The sequence below is a fragment of the Phyllostomus discolor genome, chromosome 1 (genome assembly GCF_004126475.2).
Source record: "Phyllostomus discolor isolate MPI-MPIP mPhyDis1 chromosome 1, mPhyDis1.pri.v3, whole genome shotgun sequence".
Classification (NCBI taxonomy): domain Eukaryota; kingdom Metazoa; phylum Chordata; class Mammalia; order Chiroptera; family Phyllostomidae; genus Phyllostomus; species Phyllostomus discolor.
Window position 1 is genome coordinate 313511 of NC_040903.2, and position 19620 is coordinate 333130.

Consider the following 19620-nt stretch of genomic DNA (forward strand, 5'->3'; position numbering starts at 1 on the left):
ACACTCCGTCCCCTCCCCGCCGCTTGCACGCCATTGTCACACGTGGTCATCCCCCGGAGGCGCTGCAAGTCCCCCGCGACACCGTAATCACCGTTCCCAGGTCGCTCCTCACCGGCCGTCTCCGGCGCCCCCTCCCCCCCACCCCCGGGGTGCGGCAGTCAGCCGCCTCCGGGAAGGACGCCGTTCGCTCGCCTTCTCCTTCGGGACGAGTGCTCTCCGAGCTGGTTTCTGTGAAACACCTTTTGGCCCTTCGCTGGTGAAAGCTCACCGTCCGCCGGACTTAGAATTCCAGGTGCGCAGCCATTTTCCCTGAGGACGCCCAGGTCGGCAGCCGCTGCACCCGGGGGAGGTGGCCGGCCCTCCCGGCGGCGGGTCTCCGCGCTTCGCCACCACTTCCTGGCCCTGCCGGCGGCTCCCACGGCTTCTAGAACACCATCAGCTCCTACCTCTCGGAACGCCTACCGCTGTGTCGCCGACCTAAGGGACAGGACGCCGGCTGACTGCAGAGTGGGCCCTGCCGCCTGGGAGGGGCCGTGCAGGGCCAGGCTGCACGCCGAGAGGTGTGCGGCTGTCTGACCACCGGGCAGGTCTGCACAGTTTCAAGCGCACACACTCCCCCCGGGCGGCCGCTCCGCTCACAGCCAGCTCAGGCCGCCCACTGCCTCCTGGAAACACACACTTGGCTTCCCAGACGCAGCCCGTCCCCAACCACGCATGCGCCTTTCCAACAGCCCCGCTTTCAGAAAATACGCCCCCATCCCAAAACGCAGGTGTCACCTTTGATCCTGCTCTTCTTCCCCCATCCAACCCATCAGCTGGTCCTAGTGCCCCGCGTGTGGCCACCTCTCCGCAAAGTCTGAGCCGACCAGCGGCCGCCCGCCCCGCCCATCGGGCCCCTCCGGACGCATCCACCGGACAGCGCTCTCCCTAGCGCCGCCGGCCAGAGAAGCAGGAGAGCGTTTCCAAGGGTCCCCGCGCCGGCTCGCAGGGCAGGACTGCCATTCCCGGCGGCGCGGCTGGGGCGCGGGGAGGAACTTGCCAGGAGAAGCAGCAGTCCAACTCCCACGCTCTGCAGGCTGCCTCGCTCACCTAAGCCCCACCCACGCCCACCGCCCTGGCCCCGCCCACACCCTCGCCCACAGACCACCGCTCACCTCCCCAGCACTGTGCGCTCACACCCCCAACCTGCCCACCTAAGCCCCGCCCAACCCCAACTTGCTCAGGCCCTAAGGACCCGCCCCTTGATGGCGGTCATGTGGCGCGCGACCCGGAGGCGGAACCGGCCGGAGTGGCGCAGATCTCGGCTCCGGGAGCGCCGAGGACCCCGAGGGCCTGCAGGGGCCGGGGTGTCCCCGCTCCGCGCCCGGGCCATGCCCGCCTCGGCAGAGTGCCCCCCGGGGCCCGGGCCCGTGCAGCTCGTGCTCCTGGCTGCGCTGCTGGCCTCGTCCCCAGCGGCCCTGGCCGAGGCCCCGCACCTGGTGCGCGTGGACGCGGCCCGTGCGCTGCGGCCCCTGCGGCACTTCTGGAGGAGCACTGGCTTCTGGTGAGCGTCACAGGCGGGGAGACTGAGGCTGGAGCGGCCCATCTTACCTCTATCCCGCCGCGCACTTCTCTTAAACCTGGACCGCGCACCCCGCTCCCCGGCCTCTGGGACCCCCTTGTGGTGCGTGGAGAGACCCTTAGGCTCCTGCGCCCACGGCACACAGTAGGTGCTGCTAGGTGAAGAAGACCGTCCAGGACAGCTCGCTCCTTCCTCTGGGGTCCACTCTCAGTCAGAGTAGGGTCTCCGCAATGTCCCCCAGCTCCGGGGATGAGGTGGGGGGTTCTAGCTGAGAGGGGACCCTGAGTGGTGGAGGCCTGGGGGCAGGCCCTGAGTTTGCCTGGTGGTGGAGCCTGGTGATGGGAGGCAGACCAGGCCCTGGAAGGGGCGGTGGCTCAGGACCCTATTCTTTCTGCAGCCCAGAGCCCTCCCGGGGGGCAGCCCCCGTGCTGTAGGACATCCCTGCCAGGGCACCTGCCCCCGCACCTGCGTGTGTCCCCCCCCCCCGCGTGTCCCCAACCCCCTCTGTGTCAGGCCTTGAGCTGAGGCCTGCCACTCACTGGTAAGGCAAGGAGCAGGGTGGGGATGTGGTCCTCTCTCCTCTGAGGGGCCCCTACCCAAACCACGAGACTTCATACCACTTCTGACCGTAGAGATCACTTTATTACCCCGAAGACAGTGTAATGCACGGGCGGACACCCCCAGGCTGTGTGCGGGGGCCAGGCCCTGGCTTCGCAAACTCGGGGTGTTGGGTGAGGCTGCTCTGTGGGTGTCCCCCACAGGTACCGATGCCCCCACATCCTCCTTCTGTCTCCAGCCCCCCACTTCCACACAACCGGGCCGACCAGTACGACCTCAGTTGGGACCAGCAGCTCAACCTGGCCTACGTGGGCGCCGTCCCCCATGGTGGCATCGAGCAGGTCCGGACCCACTGGCTGCTGGAGCTCATCACGGCCAGGTGGGTGACAATGGCAGAGGCCGCCTGGGTGCTGCTGGGCAGAGCCCACTGGGTGGAAGTGGAATCCAAGGCTGTGTCCACCACGGGGGGCAGTGGGGTGCAAGCTGGGCGAGAGCTCTGAGGAGCCGTACACTTCCCAGCAAAGTGTCCTCTGGGGAAAGGATGTCACCTCCCTGCCCTGGGCTCCCGGGGGCCACGGGTGCTGGGCCAACCCCAGGATCTGACACAGCTGGCTTCCTGCCAGAGGCCACTGTGGAGGCTCCGGGTGTGGCTGGCGCTCCGGCCCTGGCTCTGTGGCGGGACCCAGCTCCGCAGGTGCGCAGGTGCCCTGTGCTGCGTTCGGGTCAGGCTGTGCAGGGAGGCCGCCCCAGGTCCGGGGAGAGGCTGCGCTGGTCTCGCCGCCGTGGGCCCTGGCGGGCCTGGCCGAGCCCAGGCACGAGGTGTAAGGGACACTTGGGTGTGTGTTGGGGGCCCGGAGAGACACAGAGACCCTTACGCCCCAGCCAGAGCTGCCAGCTAGCTCCCACCTGGTGGCGTGCGGGCCGCAGGCGTCAAGGGACCAGGGTCCTTTCGGCACCATGGGGGCCCCGTGGCTGTCTCGGGGCCCTCGTTCAAATGCGATGGTAGCGCTGAGTGTCGACCCGGCCCCCACGGCCCCACAGACCCGCAGCACTGGCGTCCAGCTCCGCACCCTGGGGGCGTTTGTGTCAAAGGCTCCCTCGTCCCTCCGGGGAGGAGGTGGGACCCACGGCCTCGGGAGAATCTGCCTGGGCGACGGGCGGTGCGAGGACTCGGAGGGAGTGGGGTCTGGGCCGGGGCCGCCTCCGCTAGAGCGAGGAGGCGGAGGTCAACAGCCCCTGGGGCCAGGCTCGGGCCGCCTGCACGGCACCGTGCACGGAGTGGAACAGCTGCCCCTCCTCGTCCGCCTCCCCCCGGTCCTCCCCGAGGAAGCCCCCTCTCCTCAGGGCGTCCCTCACGGAGGGGCTGCAGCAGGCCAGGAGCAGGGCGATGCCCAGGGCCCTGTAGTCTCCCCGCAGCTGCCGCAGGGTGGCCAGGCCGGCCGCGTCCAGGAACAGCAGCGGCGCGCAGTCGATGACCACCGCGTGGAAGCCGGCGGCCTCGGGCACCAGAGCAGCCACGTTGCTCCCCGGGCCCCGGCCCGTGTCCTCTGGGGGCTCTCCCTCGACGACCCCCGCCTCGGGGCCCCACTCCTTCCTCCTGGCAACTGCACGCCCCACGTCCAGCCCCGTGAGGCTGTAGAGGGACCTCAGGAAGAAGTCCTTGTTGGCGTAGTGCAGCGGCCCTGCAAAGCGGAAGACCTGCACCCCAGGCTCGGGGACCAGGCCCTCGAACTCCGTGGCATCCTCATAGAAGCCGGAGCCCCCGATGCGGGCGAGCAGGGCGGCGTGTGGGCGCTGCGTGCGGCCGATCAGGCTGAGCAGCGAGAGGAGCAGACCGGCCAGCAGCCCGGCCTCCACGCTGACCAGCACGCAGGTGGTCGCCGTGGCCGCCCAGACCAGCGCGTCCGCCCGGCTGAGCCGCCACAGCTGCGGGAGGTCTCTCACCTTGCGCAGGGCGCCCCGCAGGCTGACCACGATGACGCAGCCCAGCACGCTCCGCTGCAGGTCCCGGAACAGGGGCGCCAGCACCAGCAGCACCAGCAGCACCACCGCGGCACTGACCACACTGGACAGCTGCGTGCGGCAGCCGGTGGCCGTCTTCACCAGGCTCTTGGCCAGGGCGGCGCTGGTGGCGAAGCAGTGGAAGAAAGCGGGCAGCACGTTGCAGCAGCCCACGGCCAGCAGCTCCTGGTCGGCTCGCACAGAGTAGCCGTGGCCGCGGGCGAACATCTCCGCCAGCGAGATGGAGAAGGTGGAGCTCACGAGCGCCAGGGGCACGGCGTCCAGCGCCAGGCGCCACATCAGCCCCGGGTCCGGCACCCGCGGGGCCATGAAGCCAGTGGGGATGTCGCCGGCCACGCTGGAGCCGAAGCGAGCGTGGAACTGCCCGAGGTGGGACACGAGCGTGGCCCCCACGATGACCAGCAGTTCCGTGGGCAGCGGCACCTTCAGGCGGTGCCTGCAGCGGTCCGAGAGCTCCTTGGCGGCCAGCAGCACGGCCAGGCACACGGCGCTGGTGAGCACGTCGCACAGGTTGGCCTGCCCGGCGCTGCGCAGCAGGCTCAGCCACGTGAGGACCACTGCACCCGGCCCCTGGTGCCGGGGGGTCCGCACGCCCAGCAGGTGCTTCAGCTGGGAGGTCAGGATGGTCAGCGAGGCCCCCATGGCGAAGCCGTCGAGCAGCGGCTGCGAGAGGTAGGCGGACATGAAGCCCAGCCCGAGGACGCCCATGAGGACCTGTGGGCAGGGTGTCGTGAGGACAGCGGACTGTCGGTCTCCGCCCAGGGGGCGGCCGCAGCACGGGGCCGGGCTTGCCGTGGGGAGGCAGCTCTTTCTCCTGCCCTGGGAGAGGCACTGCTCCTCCCGGGGACGTGGAGCCGCTGGGAAGGGGCCCAGGGCTGCGGCGGCCAGGCCTGCTCCAGGGGCGGGCGGGGGCGGGGAGGCACGAGAAGGCTGGCAGCCCACCTGGGACAGGGAGGCCACGTGGGCCAGCCGGGCGTGTCTGCAGCTGAGGCCACACCTGGCCACCAATTCCAGCCCAGGCTGCAGCTGGCCGGATGGGCCCCCTCGGACGCCCCGTCCGGGGCACCGTCTCCAGCCCACCGCTGCCCACGCTTTGCTCTGTCCTCCTCTTGTGGTTAAACCCCCGTCCTTCGAGGCCCCACCCAGAAGTTCGGCGCGGTCCCCGCTGCGTCCGGCTCCTCACCTGGTAAATCCCAGCCACCAGCGTGAGGGCGGTGGCAACTCGGATGGCGTAGCAGTCGCGCCCGCAGTCCTGCAGCCCGAGGGCCAGCGCGGTGGCCGAGGCGTTGAGGGTGCTGCGGTTGCCCCCAGGCCCCGGGCCGTCCTGGGCAGGGTCGAAGCCGGCCAGCAGGAGCTCGCGGTCCACCACCTGCCCCACCATGAGGCACAGCAGGCTGAAGATGCCCACGGAGACGTGGCGCGAGGTGCCCATGAGGAAGTAGATGAGGTTCGCGAAGAAGGACGTGTACAGGCTGTGTATGGGCTGCAGCCCGGCCAGCAGCGAGTAGGCGATGGCCTGGGGCACCAGGATGATGCCGACGACCAGCCCGGACGTGACGTCGCCCGGCAGGTCCTCCCGCAGACGGTACCCGCGCAGCCAGCGCGTGGCGGGCAGCAGGCCCCGCACCAGCCCCCAGGCCCCCCGCGCGCTGCACTCACGGCTCCGCTGCAGCCTGGCCTTCAGCCTCTCGCGCAGGCTGGGGGGCTCCGGGGGCCGCCGGCGGACCAGCACCGGGCCGCCCCCCTGCTGCTCGGGGGGCGCTTCCATCCCGGGGGGCCAGGCCCCGTGGGACAACCTGCCAGGGAGAAGTGGGCGTCGACACTGGGGCAGCGGGGCCTTGGTCCCAGAGACCGGAGGGCCCGAAGACTCGTGCGGAGACGGAGACGGGGCGCGAGCAGCCGGCCCTCCCCTGCCCTCCCCTCCCCTCGCGCCCCCGCCCAGACCGCCCTCTCCGCGCGACCGGCCACTCTCCTGGGTTTGGCCTCAAAACCCCGGGGGCGCGGCGCCCCCCGAGGAGCTGCACTGTGCCCCTGGCCCGCCCTGTCTGCGCACGCAGCGCGGCGTCTGGCAGCCGGGCCCGCTCCCGGGCGAGCTCAGCTCAGACTGTGGCTCCTTAAGCTCCCCTCGTGGTGGCGTTGAGGCCGGTCACTCCGCTGCCGGCGCGGCCTCGCTGCACGCTGGGCTGCACGCTGGTCCAGGACTCTGGGCCGGGTTTGCCGGGGCTGCGGAGGGCGGGTGGTGCCGCTGGCCCGGCCCCTGGGGGCGCAGGCAGGTGGCTCTGCCCTCGTGGGCGGGAGGGGGGCAGTTTCCTCCTCTGAAGACCTCACCTCGCAGGGCCACCAGGGTCAGGGCTGTTTGAATGCCACCTGCCTCTTGCCTGCAGGTCCCCAGAAGGGGCCTGTCCTGCTCCTCCGCCCGGCAGCCGGCCCGGCTGTGGCCGCGTCCCCCAGAGCCGTGGCCGCCCTGCATGCCCGCCGCCCTGCACGCCCGGCGTGACTCTCACCTGAGGGAGCCTCTCACCGGCGCGGTGGGTGGCCAGGGGCCCTGCCGTCCGTGCTCTGAGGCCAGGGTCTGCGGGCTGGCTGCAGCCCTGGGCCTGCAGCTCCTGCCCATGGGTGGGGATGCGGGTGGTGGGCTCTGGGCCTGACGCCCCTGGCAGGCAGTTCTCCGTAGTGAACCTCTGACTGTGGGGCCGGGCTGGGCTGGCAGTTAAATTATTTACCCCAAAGTTTGCTGAGTCACCTGCCCCCCAGCCGAGTGCTGCCTGAGCAGCTACTCCGGGGAGCTGCGCTGTGATTGGAGGCTCGCGAGTAGTTACATCGTGTGGCCTCTGATAAGTGCCCAGCCTCCTGGGACAGGCGATAGGGCGGCAGGTACGGGACAGGTGGGCCAGGCAGCAAGCGGCTGGGGCAGGGTGCTTGGGTCCTAGGGCCCTTGGAGGAGGCCAAGGCTCAGGAGCCTGGCCCGGCCCAAGGTGGACACAGGCAACACATGACCCTTCAGCTCTGGGCCAAGTGGCCCGGCTCGCAGGACCTTGGAGGATGGGTATGGGCCACAGGGGGCCAAGGGAGGGGCGGGTCTTCTTTCCCCAGCCCCAGACACCCTCCCTGTCCTGACGGGAGACAGGTTTGCCAGGCAGGGGCGTACCTGGGCAGCCACGCCCTTGGCTTCTGCTCTGTGTCCTTCTGTGGACAAGCTGCCGTGTGTGTGCACACGCGTGCATGGCCATCAAGGTACTGACTGGTACTAGCCTGGAGTGGGGCGTGGGTCCAGACCCCCCGATCCCAGCAGGCGCTGACCCCTGTGCGTGGCAGGGCCCGGCTCCCCTGCACCCCCTTCTGTCCCCGCACAAGGGCCCGGCTGGCAGCATCTGACACGGCTGTCCTGGTGCCCCACACGTGTGAATGAAGGGCAAGCAGCTGTTTTCACAGTGACTATTCGGGACCTCAGCCCCCGTCTTTTAAATGAGGAGGGGGTGAGCAGGGTCCACCCATGGGGAGCCAAAGCCCCAAGTGCCCCCCATCCTGAAGGGGTGGTCCCTGGGGCGGCTGGAAGTCCACACTGGCCTGGGCTGCTGTCCCAGGAGGTCCTGGCCTTGGCTCTGACCCGCTTCCCCCGCCCCCACGGGAGCTGCCAGGGGAACACAGATCAACCGTCTTGCCGGATTCCACTCCCCCGGGACGGGGGACGGTGCGAGGCTGAGGGGCTCCATCCAGGCCCCTCCACACCGGGCCCCACTCTGGGGCCTTGGGAAGCCGGCCCTCGGGTCCAGCCGCAGTTCTGAACCCCTGGGCCTGGCTGGGAGACCAGGGGCCCCCTTTGGGGGCAAAGATGGGGGTGGGGGTGGTGACCGCCAGGGGCGACAACATGGGCCACCTCTCCAGCCTTGTCCTCGGAGAGTCTGTGGGCTGCGCAGGGCAGAGCCAGGGGCCCCTGCCCGCCCAAGTGTGGCCTGGGACCCACGCAACTCCCACCCAGGCTGGGGGTCTGAAGCAAGTGACGAAATACAACTAAGGTCCCAGCTGTCCTTTGAGAGAATTGCAGGACCCCTGGGACCTAACACGCTCACACAGCCACAGACCCCTGCCCTTTGCCTGCCTCTCTGTGGTGTGTTCACAGCTCTGAGCAGCCTGTGGTCTGGCAGGGGCACGTGGACCCCCCATGTGCCCCCTGGGGTCCTGTGGGAGGACACTGAGGCCTACCCCACACCCACTCAGGGAGCCTATTGGCAGCAGGATTCTCCTGCTCTGCAGACAGCGGCTGGGTCTCTGGTGCCTTCCACCTGCTGCCAGCCTCCTGCCCATGCCCTGCCACAGCCACACGGTTATTTACTTAATATTCGTCTTTAAGTCGCGGTTTTAAATCGTTAAGTTCACTTATTTGGAAAGGAAACGTGTCCCTACAAGTGAAAAAAGGCCCGCAGACAGCCATTTGGTCTCCAGGGCCCTTGAGGACCAGAGCCGACTTTCTCCCGAAAGCTCTGCTACCACGCGCGTGCCTGCGCTCGGGGTTCCAGAAGGAAGGCCGAGGCTAGGCAGACCCTCCTCCCAGGCCCGCGGCCGGAGCCGACAGCCTGCCCTCCGCATCCCGGGACCGCAGAGCACGCTCTTCCCCGCCCCCACCTGTTCTGGGAGCCGCGGCCTGGGTCTCCACCCCGCACAAGCCCCGCCCTGCGTCCCCTCTGGGGTGCGTGCGTGCGCCCCCACTGCCGAGCGCGCGAGCGCGGCTGGTCCCCCACACCCCATGCGGTTGCACCCGGCGTCCTCCCCCACCTCCACGGCGCACCCGAGCACTCACTAGGCCCGGGCGGAGCTCGGTGCTCGCCGCGCAGGCGCTCAGGGCCGAGGTGGGGGTCTGGTGCCGCCGACCGCCCACAGGCGCACGGTGAATGAGGCCGCTGTGCTGCCGCCGCCGCCGCCCCGCCCACATGCGGGAGCGACCCCTGGTGCCCGGCCCCCAGGTTCGACCCCCCTGCAGGGCGGCAAGATGGAGGGGCCCTGGGGGTCGATGGCGCCAGGGCTGCGTCTGTGACCCAGGCTTCTCTGCGGGGGGGAGCACTGAGTGGGCTGCACCCTTCGCCCTACCCCTGGGCACCCTGCCTGGAAAATACACCATTTCCTTCCCCAACGGAGTGGGGGCGCCGAAAGCGAGGCCCAAGGACAGCTCCTGGGGTCCTAGCTCCCACCGCCGGGTTTCCCGGGGGCAGGTGTAGTGACCCCCAGGGTACCCCTGGTTGCCGAGGCTGGCTGGGCCAGCGGACATTCGGGTTCACCCCGAGTGACAGACCGGGGACGCCGCTGGCCCCGGACGAAGCAGGGACTAGCAAGGGGTCTGAAGAGCCCTTTGTGCCCTCGCCTTGCCATTGGTCACCATTGTGTGCACCTGTGCCCCCCCACCCCCACCGGTGGGACTTTGGAACCCATCCCCTGGGCGCATTTAATTTTTACCCAAGTGCCTATTAAGTTTTATTTCTTTGCTACCGGTTGCGACCTTTGGATGGAAGGGAAGGTGTGGGAGGGGACGGTCCCGGAGCGGGAAGGCAGCACCTGCCCAGAGGGGGTCAGCGAGGGCGAGTGGCTGCGAGCAGCAGGGGGCGCGGTGGGTGAACTCGCAGGGCCAGGCCCATGTTCTGCCTTGCCTGAATGCAGGGGTGCCCTGGGTGAGGGGTGGGGGAGAGAACAGCTGGAAGGGAGGTGCTGACCTGTCCAGATCCTCCTCCGAGTTCGGGGGACAGAGCTGGGCTGGGGGCTGACAGGCCAGGGACCGTGGGGGGCCTGACCCTCGGTGACTCTGCCGTCACACACACACACACACACACACACACATGTATGCACACACCCAGGCGCATACACACACAGAGGCAACACTCTGGCCGCCCCCTGGCAGGCCCTCCGGCCTTTTCCCTCCCACGTTCCTCGGCTCCCCGCGTGGACCGGGCACATACTCAAGGGCTGCCCTCAGACCCCCTGCCTGCCGCCTGCTGTGCTGCTCACCTGGCAGCACCCCGGCCTGGCCGGCTCCCCTGCCCCACTGCCTCGCCCAGGCCTGACGGACAGCCACCCATCTCACGGCCCATGCCACCGAGCGAGGGCTGTGCCGGGGCCCCACCTCCAGCTCGCCCAGCACCCATCCGCTCAGCCCCTCCTCGTCCGGACACCCCATCTGCCCCCGGGGGGCCGTCTTGTGGCTCCAGTCAGCCACCGGAGGGACCCTTTCAGAGCATCGTGGCCGAGGAAGACTGTGAGGGCAGCAAACAAAGTGTGCTTGTCGGGGCTGGGGTGCCGGGAGGGACGGACGGGCAGGCGAGCAGTTTGGGCGCTGAAGCTACAGCGGGTGACGTGGTCGCGGCAGCTCCGTGTCGCCGCCACGCGCCCTCCCGAACCACAGAGGGCACACCGTCCGGGCGGCCCTCCGAGCCCCACCTGACAGTGACATCCGTCGTCACACGTGTCCCCTCGGGCGGGGACCTTGGTGGTGGGAGGCTGTGCCGGCGGGAGGGGGCGGGAGAGCTCTGCACGCCCCTCGCAGTGTCGCTGTGAGCCCTCGGCCGCTGCAAAGAGTTAAGTCTTGCAGACGAGCGAACCCCAGACGCCACGGCGCCGCTCTGCTTGGATCTCCGGTAGGGCTCCGCCTGCCCCGCGAGTTGGGGCCTCTCCTCACTGGGGTCGCAAGGCCCAGGTGCACCTTGCACGCACCCTCGTCCTGCCCCAGGCCCACGCGCTGCCTTTCCACCGCCACCGCGTCCCTGGGCCCCGGCTGCCTCAGGCTGCTGTCTACGCTGCCCACCCCTCCTCCGGCCTGTCCCCGGCTCTCCCCCCTGCTCTCCCCCCGCTGCCTGCCCCGGCTGTCTGGGGGGCCTGGATGCCGCCTTGGAGAAGCCCTCCCTGCCTGGCCCTTCGCTCCCCGTCACACCCCTCCCCGCATGTCTGAGCTGAGTCATTGCCTGGGGATGCTCGTCCCTCTGGGGTGGCAGCTCCGGGGACTGGCCACAGTCTGGGATGCGCTGCCTTCTCCCTTTCCTGTTGTCCGTGTTGCCTCCTGGAGTGTGTATGTGTGTGGGGGGGTGACAGGGGCCCTGGCCTCCAGGGGCACGGAGAAGCAAGCCTGTCAGGCCCCTGTCCCGTAGCCCCTACTCCCGGTCAGCTGCCTGCAGGGTGTGTGTGCGGCCCTGCTGCACCCTGCTGGACCTTCCCCAGAAGACCGGCCTGCCCGGCCTGCTCCTGAGCCCCTAGCTGTCCTGAGCCCCAGCGGCTTTGGGGCGGGGGTTCCAGGACAGGCGCTAGTTCATACTAAGCTGTGACAGGCTTCCGTGGCTGGCCTTTGCCAAGGGGAGGGGCCGTGGTTCTGGAGCTGAATGCCAGGTGGCACTTTGTGGGCTCTCCGCCTGCTTGGCCAGGAACACAGTTCCAGCCCAGGGCTGCCCCTACCTGCCCTGACCTTTCCCATCCTCTGCAGGAGGTCGGCAGGGCAGGGCCTCAGCTACAACTTCACTCACCTGGATGGCTACCTGGACCTTCTCAGGGAGAACCAGCTCCTCCCCGGTGAGTGGCGGCCCTGACCTCTGCCCACCAGGTGCCCTCTCCCGGTGCCCTGGCCCCTGTGGGTCGTCAGTGGTTGCTCATCCGGGAATCGCCCAGCGCTGGTGTGGTGTGGTGGGGCCCTGGCCTGGGGGAGTGGGGATCGTGGTGGGGGGGCCTGGCCGGGGGATCATGGGGGATCGTGGGGGGGGGGTGATGTGGCATCATGGCTGCCCCTCTGTTGCAGGCTTTGAGCTGATGGGCAGCCCCTCTGGACACTTCTCAGACTTCGAAGACAAGCAGCAGGTGTTTGAGTGGAGAGAGCTGGTCTCCCTCCTGGCCAGGAGATACATAGGTGGGCAAGGCTGGGGGTGAGGGACAGCGGTGGGCTTGCCCGGGCTGGCTGCCCTCCTGCAGCAGCCCAGCCGCCTCACCCATCGCGGGGGCGGAGTGCAGACCTACGGAATCAGCCCGACACCCTGAGGGCCCACCGCGGGCGCCCCGGCCTGGGGGTTGGCACGCGCCTTCCCCTGCCCCAGGGCGGGGCCCAAGTGACAGCAGGGGCACTGCAGATAGGTACGGACTGGAGCACGTTTCCAAGTGGAACTTCGAGACGTGGAACGAGCCCGACCACCACGACTTTGACAACGTGTCCATGACCACGCAAGGTAGGCGGGGCCTCCTGGGTCCGGCAGGCGAAGGGGGCGGGGCGGGGCGGGGCCCTGCGGCGAGAGGCTGTGGGTGCCCAACCCCCCGCCAGGCTTCTTCAACTACTACGACGCCTGCTCCGAGGGGCTGCGCGCGGCCAGCCCCGCTCTGCGCCTGGGCGGCCCCGGGGACTCCTTCCACCCGCCGCCGCACTCCCCGCTGAGCTGGGGCCTCCTGGGGCACTGTCTCCACGGCACCAACTTCTTCACGGGAGAGGTGGGAGTCCGGCTGGACTACATCGCCCTCCACAAGAAGGTAGGCCCGGTCCCACCGCCCCGAGGTGGTTCTCTGGGGCTGGCGCCGTCCGTGCTGAGGCCGCGCTGCCGGCCGCAGGGCGCGGGCAGCTCCATCTACATCCTGGAGCAGGAGGAGGCGGTGGTGCGGCAGATAAAGCAGCTCTTCCCGGAGTTCGCCGACACACCCGTCTACAACGACGAGGCGGACCCACTGGTGGGCTGGTCCCTGCCGCAGCCGTGGCGGGCCGACGTGACCTACGCGGCCATGGTCGTGAAGGTGGGCCGGGCCCCGGACCCCTGCCGCCCGCACCGGCGGCCCTCCGCAGGGGGAGGCCTGGTGGTGGGGGGGGCCGTGGAGGCCGAGGTCCCAGCTGCCCGTTTCCGCAGGTCATCGCGCAGCACCAGGACCTGCTGGTGGGCAACAGCAGCTCGTCCGTCCGCTACGCGCTCCTGAGCAACGACAACGCCTTCCTGAGCTACCACCCGCACCCCTTCTCCCAGCGCACGCTCGCCGCCCGCTTCCAGGTCAACAACACCCGCCCGCCCCACGTGCAGCTGCTGCGCAAGCCCGTGCTCGCCGCCATGGGGCTGCTGGCCCTGCTGGGTGAGCCTGCGTTCCGCGCGGCGCTGCGGGGCTGGGAGCCCGGGGGCCAGGCGCGCTCTCCCTGGGCGCACGCCGCCGGGGCCGGAGGGACAGAAGCGCCGGGTGGATGTGCGCTGCTGGGTGGGCCGTAGAGGTTGTGGTGTGGCCGGGACCCTGGTGGGGACCCCAGTGGAAGGAGCAAATGGTGGGAAGCCCGGTCCTGGGGCGGGGGTGGGGGGGGCGGGGCGGGAGAGGGGGGTGGCACCCTCCGTGTGGTGACCGCCGCCTCGTGCCCCGCAGACGGCGAGCAGCTCTGGGCCCAGGTGTCGCAGGACGGGGCGGTGCTGGACGCCAACCACACTGTGGGCGTCCTGGCCAGCGCCCACCGCCCGGCCGGCGCCGCCGACGCCTGGCGCGCCGCGGTTCTGGTCTACGCGAGCGATGACACCCGCGCCCACGCCAACCGCAGCGCCGCCTTAACCCTGCGCCTGCACGGGGTGCCCCCGGGCCCGGGTGAGCGCCGGGGTCCAGGGAGGGGGCGCTGGGGCGCTGCTGGGTGGGCCGGGCTTTGGCCCGGGGGCCGGGTGTGTCGGAGGGGGCGGGCTCGGGAGGCGCGGCCCCAGCGTCCGGCTCCGCAGGGCTCGTGTATGTCACGTTCTACCTGGACAACCAGCTTTGCAGCCCCTACGGCGAGTGGCAGCGCCTCGGCCGGCCGGTCTTCCCCTCCCCGGAGCAGTTCCGGCGCATGCGTGCGGCCGAGGTCCGCGGGATGCAGGGCGGGGTGGGGGGCGAGGGGCGGGGCTGCTCCCAAGTTCTCCCGCCCTGAGTACCCGCCCCTGTCCCCAGGACCCTGTGGCTACGGCGCCGCGCCCCTTCCCCGCCAGCGGCCGCTTGACGCTGCGCCGGGAGCTCCCGCTGCCCTCGCTGCTGCTGGTGCACGTGTGCGCGCGCCCCGAGGAGCCGCCGGGCCAGGCAAGTGGCAGTCCCACCCCCGCCCCGGCCCGGCCTGGCCCGGCCCCACCCTCCCCGCACCCCGTCACGGTGCCTCCCTCTTTCCAGGTGACCCGGCTCCGCCCTCTGCCCCTGACCCGCGGGCAGCTGCTTTTGGTCTGGTCGGATGAGCGCATGGCCTCAAAGTGCGTGAGGGTGGTGGCCCCCACGCCCCTGCCCCTGTCCTGCACCTGCCCCTTCTTCCCCCCGACCCGCGCGCCAGCCCCTCCTTCGGGCCACAGTGCCCCGTGGGAACCTCGCTGTGGCCTGCAGCCCCCACCCTGACCACCCAGAAGGCCACCTACCCCTCCCCTCAGCACCCGCCCCCACTGTACTCACTGACGGGCGGGAGCCACCCCTGCCGGATGCTGGGTGAGGGCACCTACAGGGGAGGCTGCCTGCGGCAGCTGGGCTCCAGTCCCTCCCCTCAGGCGCGCAGCCGGTGCTCACCCCGGGGAGAGTGCCCAGGGCCCCGGGAGGAGCCAGTGGGGGCCTGGGGGCGACCGGGCTCTGACCACCGGGGCCTCCCCGCGTCCTGACTGACCAACCACCCAGGTGCCTGTGGACGTACGAGGTCCAGTTCTCCCTGGACGGCCAGGGCTACGCGCCTGTCAGCGGAAGGCCGTCCACTTTCAACCTCTTCGTATTCAGCCCAGGTGGGTCGGCCGCCAGCTCCGGGGCCTCCGCACGGCGCCCGCAGCGGGGCTCCGGGGGACCACGCGTGGTGAAGCCCGCAAAGTCGGGGGCTTCAGGGGTCACGTGCTCAGGATCACGCGTGTACCTTCGTGTCCCCAGACGCAGCTGTCGTCTCCGGCTTCTACCGAGTCCGAGCGGTGGACTACTGGGCCCGGCCAGGCCCCTTCTCCGACCCCGTGCGGTACGTGGAGGCCCCTGCCCAGTGAGGGCCACCGCTGCCCGCGACTGGAGCCTGGGGCCTGGGGCCTGTGCTGACCGCGGGCTGGCCCGTCGGCGGCCGTGGGCTCTGCTCTCGTCTCCTCCCGTCCCATCACTCGCCCTGTAAAGTGCCTTCCCACACCCTGGCTCTGGAGCACCTTTGTGGGCCGACGCGGGCTGGAGCGCGCCTTCCTGGCCTCTCCCCCACCCAAGGGTGCCGGGAGGGGAAGCGGGCGCGGCACCCACAAGTCCAAGCCGCTGGAGGCGGCTGAGGCGCAGCTGCCATCAGGAGGCCAAGAGTGCCAAGGGGGCAGCAGGCCCCCTCCCCTCCCGCCTGCTACCTGCGGGGGAGACCCCACCGCCTGCGGCCCTGCTGCGCCCTCCGCCCCGCCGGGTGGGGAGTGCCCCGGGCCGCAGGCCCAGACTCTGGCCAGCAGCGGACAGGACCAACAGCGGGTCAGGCTGCCCCTGTGGGTGTTTCTGCTCCATCTGTGGGCCCAGGAGGAAGCAGGTGGCGTGATCTGATGGAGACGGTTTGGGGACATCCGGAGTTGAGGCTGGGGGCAGCGAGGCCCCCCTGCTTTGTTGGGGGGGCACAGAACCCCTGTCCCCACTGCTCCCAGGCAGGCAGGACAGGTGAGGGAGCGCTCTTCTCCCAGGTGCAGAGCTCACCTGGACAGGAGCAGACACACCTGGGGCCCTGGGTGGGGGCCCTGTGAGTGAGTGGAGGGCACGGTGGCCCCGACCCCACCCCAGTCTCCCCGTCCACGGGGCGGCCCTGGGCTCCCGTGCTGAGGAGACAGGCCAGGAAGGGCCGGCAGGGGACAAGGCCCGGTCCGCCCCTCTGGCTCCCCCAGACTGCCTGCCTGGTGTCTATGTGAGAAGCTCAGGGGCCACCAGCTGCCTTGTCACAGGTGGGAGGTGTCCACTGAGCCATACGTCCATCTGAACCCCAAAGCCAGCATGGGCTCCCCATGCCCCTTTCCTCATGGGGGTGCCCGAGGGCTCTGGGCCTGGGGCCTGGTGTGGGGTCGTCACCCCAGCCACAAGGCGGAGTCTCTCCCCCAGCTGCCCGAGCAGTGGCTCCAGGACCTCGGCGGCCAGGGGCATCTCGGCTTCCAGCTCCTGGGCAGGGCCTGGGTCCCTCGGTGGACCAGGTCCTTGCTTGGACACTGGGACCCGCAGATGTGCGGAGCGAGGTGCCCCGGGGCAGGGAGGGGTGTGGTGGGCGGCACACGGTCAAGGCCGTGCCTCAGCCGTGGGTTCCGGCCTGACCGCTGCACCTGTCCTGGTAGGCGGGACTCCCCCTTTGCAGGTGACTGTGGCTCTGGGGCAGTCATCTGTGCTCCGTCCCTCTGTCTCCAGGGAGGGTGAGTCACCGTCTCCACCCCGTTTGTGGCTTCTGTGCACTCGGGCGGCCCCCAGGGCGCTGAAGCGTCCCACCCTGCGCCCACACTGCTGGCGTGGGCGGGGCCTGGGAGCTGCACCGGACTGGTGGGGGTGGGGTGGGGGAGGCCCCGTGAGCGGCTCCCGCACAGCCTCTGTCCCTGCTGCCGCAGCCGCTCGCCCCGGGCCCTGTTTCGCAGAGTGTCCCCCAGGCTCCCTGGAGTGACGGAGGCGTCCCTGTGGGACGCGGCTCCCCTCACTCTGCGCCGCTCCCCAGACCCCCTTGCCCCCCAAGCCTCCCACCGAGGCTTTCTGGGTCTGGCCAGCTGGGCGTCCCCTTGGATGCTGCCCCCGGCGGAGCCACGCCTGGGCCCGCTCTGCCGCCTCGGTTCCAGCCCATCGAGACGCAGGGGCGCGCAGCATCGCCCACAAACCCCGTCTGCACTCCTCCCTTCCCCCCGCAGCCGACAGGCAGCCCCGGCAGCCCGGGCACGGAGGGCGAGGGTGAGCCGGCGGCACTGCCGCGGGGCCGGGGCCTCCGGGCCAGCGCTCGCCCCTCGGGGTGTCCGGGTCACTCAGCTCCTCGGGGAGCCGGGTCGTGGCTTCGCTGTGGGCCTGAGGCCTTTTCAGTCGGAGGCAGCTGAGCTGACGGAGGGGTCGGGGTGGGCCCGCGCCGGGCGCCGGGGCTGCCAGAGGCCCCACGGGCGGTCTGCCGCAGGGGCCCCACCGCCTCGTCACACCTGGGCCTGCCGCAGGGGCTTCCCCGCCAACATCACCTGCTGCCCAGGGGGCGGGGCGCGCAGCCAGTGTGGCTCCCCCAAAGCACTCTTAGAAGGGGGCCTCCCTTTATTTTTGCTACTTTGTTATTTTTAAAAACTTTGTCTTTAAAGGAAGAAAAAGAAAGGCCTTATTTATTTTTAGAGAGAAAAAGGGAGAAAGAGAAACATTGATCGGCTGTCTCTCACACGCCCCCTACTGGGGGGCTGGCCTGCAACCCAGGCCTGTGCCCTGACTGGGAATCGAACTGGTGACCTTTTGGTTTGCAGGCGGGCACTGAATTCTCTGAGCCACAGCAGCCAGGGCAACACTCGCCTCACTTTAAGTCAGAGGTCCCAATGTTTCTGGCACGGTGGGCTCCCTGAGCCTTCCCCAAGGCTCCGACCTCGGGGTGTGTTGCCCCCACCCCAGCCCCAGCCCCTGAACTCGAGTCACCTCCCGCCCGCCCTGTCCGCTCAGCACGAAGACAACCCTCTGGACCGTCCTGAGACGGCTGCCGCCACAATAAACGGTGGAGATGCGCCTGCATCCCTCTCGCATGTGTGGCAGTGAAGTGCCCCTGACCGCGCCCCGGGTGGGCCGGAGGGAGAGGAGCGAGTGCAGGCCGGCCGCGTGCTGAGCGTCGTGGGGGAGACAGACGCCCGCCGGCCAGTCGGAGAGTGGGAAGGGATCCCCTGCCCCTCTCCAGAGTCTCCCCCGAGTTTCTGACGTGTTTCCCATGTGGGAGCTAGCCATCTCTGCAGCTTCCCCGGGGGGGGGGGGTGGACGGGGGAGGGAGGGCCCTGGCGCCCTGCGGGTCAGGAGGGGGGAGCGTGGCCCACACGACCTTGAGGAGGAGGACGGTTCTCTTCTCGGGTCGAGACCAGCACACGGCAACCGCAGGAAGCTGGCGTTCCCCTCGCCGCTGTGGGTCACCAGGAGACGGCCTCAGGGGCCCTTCCACACCTGGGGACGTGCCAGCGACTGCAGCGTGGACCCTGCTTAGGGACCCGGGCCCTCGCCGCAAGCTCTGCATCCATGGACCGGCCGGGGTCTGGGGGCCGCTGGACGTGGGCCGAAGTCTCACTCTGATGAGGGTCAGAGCTGCCCAGCGGCCCCCTGGCTGCACCCCGGGAAGCCCCCGGGGGCTTCCTTTCCCAGGACTCTGCGTGCGGCCGGCCACCTCACGAGGGACAGCACCCCCGAGGGTTCATCACCTCAGAAGTGCCATGTGTGGGAGTCGCCGTGGGTCCGAGTGGCCGGGGCGGCTGGCCCTGGGAGGGCCCGTGGGCACACAGCCGCAGGCCGCGGTGAGGCCAGTACCCGTCTGCGGGCCGCGAGCCCCATGCCCGGGCTCCAGCCTCACCGTGGGCACGGTCTCGGTGGCTGCGTCCCAGGCCTGCCTGGGCCGTGCAGGGGCTGAGGTCACCACCACGCTGCCCAGGCTCCTGCCAGCACCTCCAGGGACTGGGGGGGGTGGCACCCAGGCCGCTCTGGGGGCCACCCTCCTTTGGGTGCTGGAGGCAGAGCAGTGGCCCAGCTGCAGATGTGACGGGCGGGGTCCTCGCTGAGGGCCCCCTGCCCGCCCGTCCCCACGGCCCAGTCCGGTCTCAGGGTGTCCCTCCCAAGTCTTGCAGGTGGCTGTCCCTCAGCCAGCGAGGGTCCGGCCAGGTCTGGCCTTCCTGGGGCCGCAGCATGGTGACCCCGTCCCCACGTGTCCTGCACACTTCCCTTTCAGGAGAGGAGGGACGCCCAGGCTTCACAGGGTGGCGTTGCCATAGCAACCAGCCCTTGCCTTCCCCCTGTACTCCGCCGGTGCCGGTGCCGGGTTGTTGCTGTGTCCCGTGGGCAAGGTCACCGGGTGCTGGAGCCCTCGTGGAGGGTCTGTGTCCTGAGCCACCCCCCAGTGCTGGAGGCCCTTGGCCAGGGGGGTGACGGGGGACACGCCGACCCCAGTGGTTGCTCCAGTGCAGGGACTGGTCCCGGAGGTGGGCCAGGGAGCCCCCTGGGCCTGGGGCAGCAGGGTGGGCACCGCCCCCAGGTGTGAGCTGGGAGGGAGGCAGCCCCACAGGCTCAACGCCGCACCCTGGCCCCTTCTAGGTGTGCGTGGAGCAAACCCAAGTGGGAGCCACAGTTTGGGGGATCAGGGTGCCACCATATGCCTGAGTGTGACCTGGGTGCCCTCAGGGCTCGGGGGCTGTTGGGGCGGCCGAGGAGGGGGACCGGCCTGAGTGTGGGGGCCCACAGCCCCAAGGGCACGTGGGGACAGCATGGGCCACAGAGGGTGTGACTGCAGCCCAGGCCAGCACAGCGGGGCCACCCCAGGGCACACCCCCCCAGGCTGAGAGTGGCCCTGAGGGCCTCTGCCTGGGTCCACGTGCCCCTCCCACCCGCCTGGACGACACCAC

General features: G+C 70.2%; 1 protein-coding gene across 5 annotated transcripts; it reads left to right on the forward strand.

Moving 5' to 3' along the window:
- The first annotated feature begins 1255 nt into the window (after window positions 1–1255).
- Window positions 1256–15126, forward strand: IDUA (alpha-L-iduronidase). Of its 5 annotated transcripts, none has more exons than XM_036017868.1 (13): window positions 1256–1543; window positions 11598–11683; window positions 11907–12014; window positions 12232–12327; window positions 12420–12622; window positions 12701–12880; window positions 12991–13207; window positions 13487–13699; window positions 13825–13946; window positions 14033–14158; window positions 14246–14322; window positions 14732–14832; window positions 14972–15126. In XM_036017868.1, exons 1-13 carry the CDS (start codon window positions 1371–1373, stop codon window positions 15076–15078), a joined length of 1809 nt encoding a protein of 602 aa, XP_035873761.1. In that variant the 5' UTR covers window positions 1256–1370; the 3' UTR covers window positions 15079–15126. The 5 variants fall into 5 exon arrangements, 4 of the variants coding, with proteins under 4 accessions (XP_035873761.1, XP_035873747.1, XP_028359665.2 ...); XM_028503864.2 differs by lacking the exon at window positions 1256–1543 and adding an exon at window positions 4236–4813; XM_036017871.1 differs by lacking the exons at window positions 1256–1543; window positions 14972–15126 and adding an exon at window positions 4236–4813 and having other exon boundaries at window positions 13860–13946.
- Window positions 15127–19620: the final 4494 nt, after the last annotated feature.

Coding starts and splice junctions, on each gene's coding strand:
- IDUA (XM_036017854.1), top strand. CDS start 3,077: ATGGGGGCCCCGTGGCTGTCTCGGGGCCCTCGTTCAAATGCGATGGTA.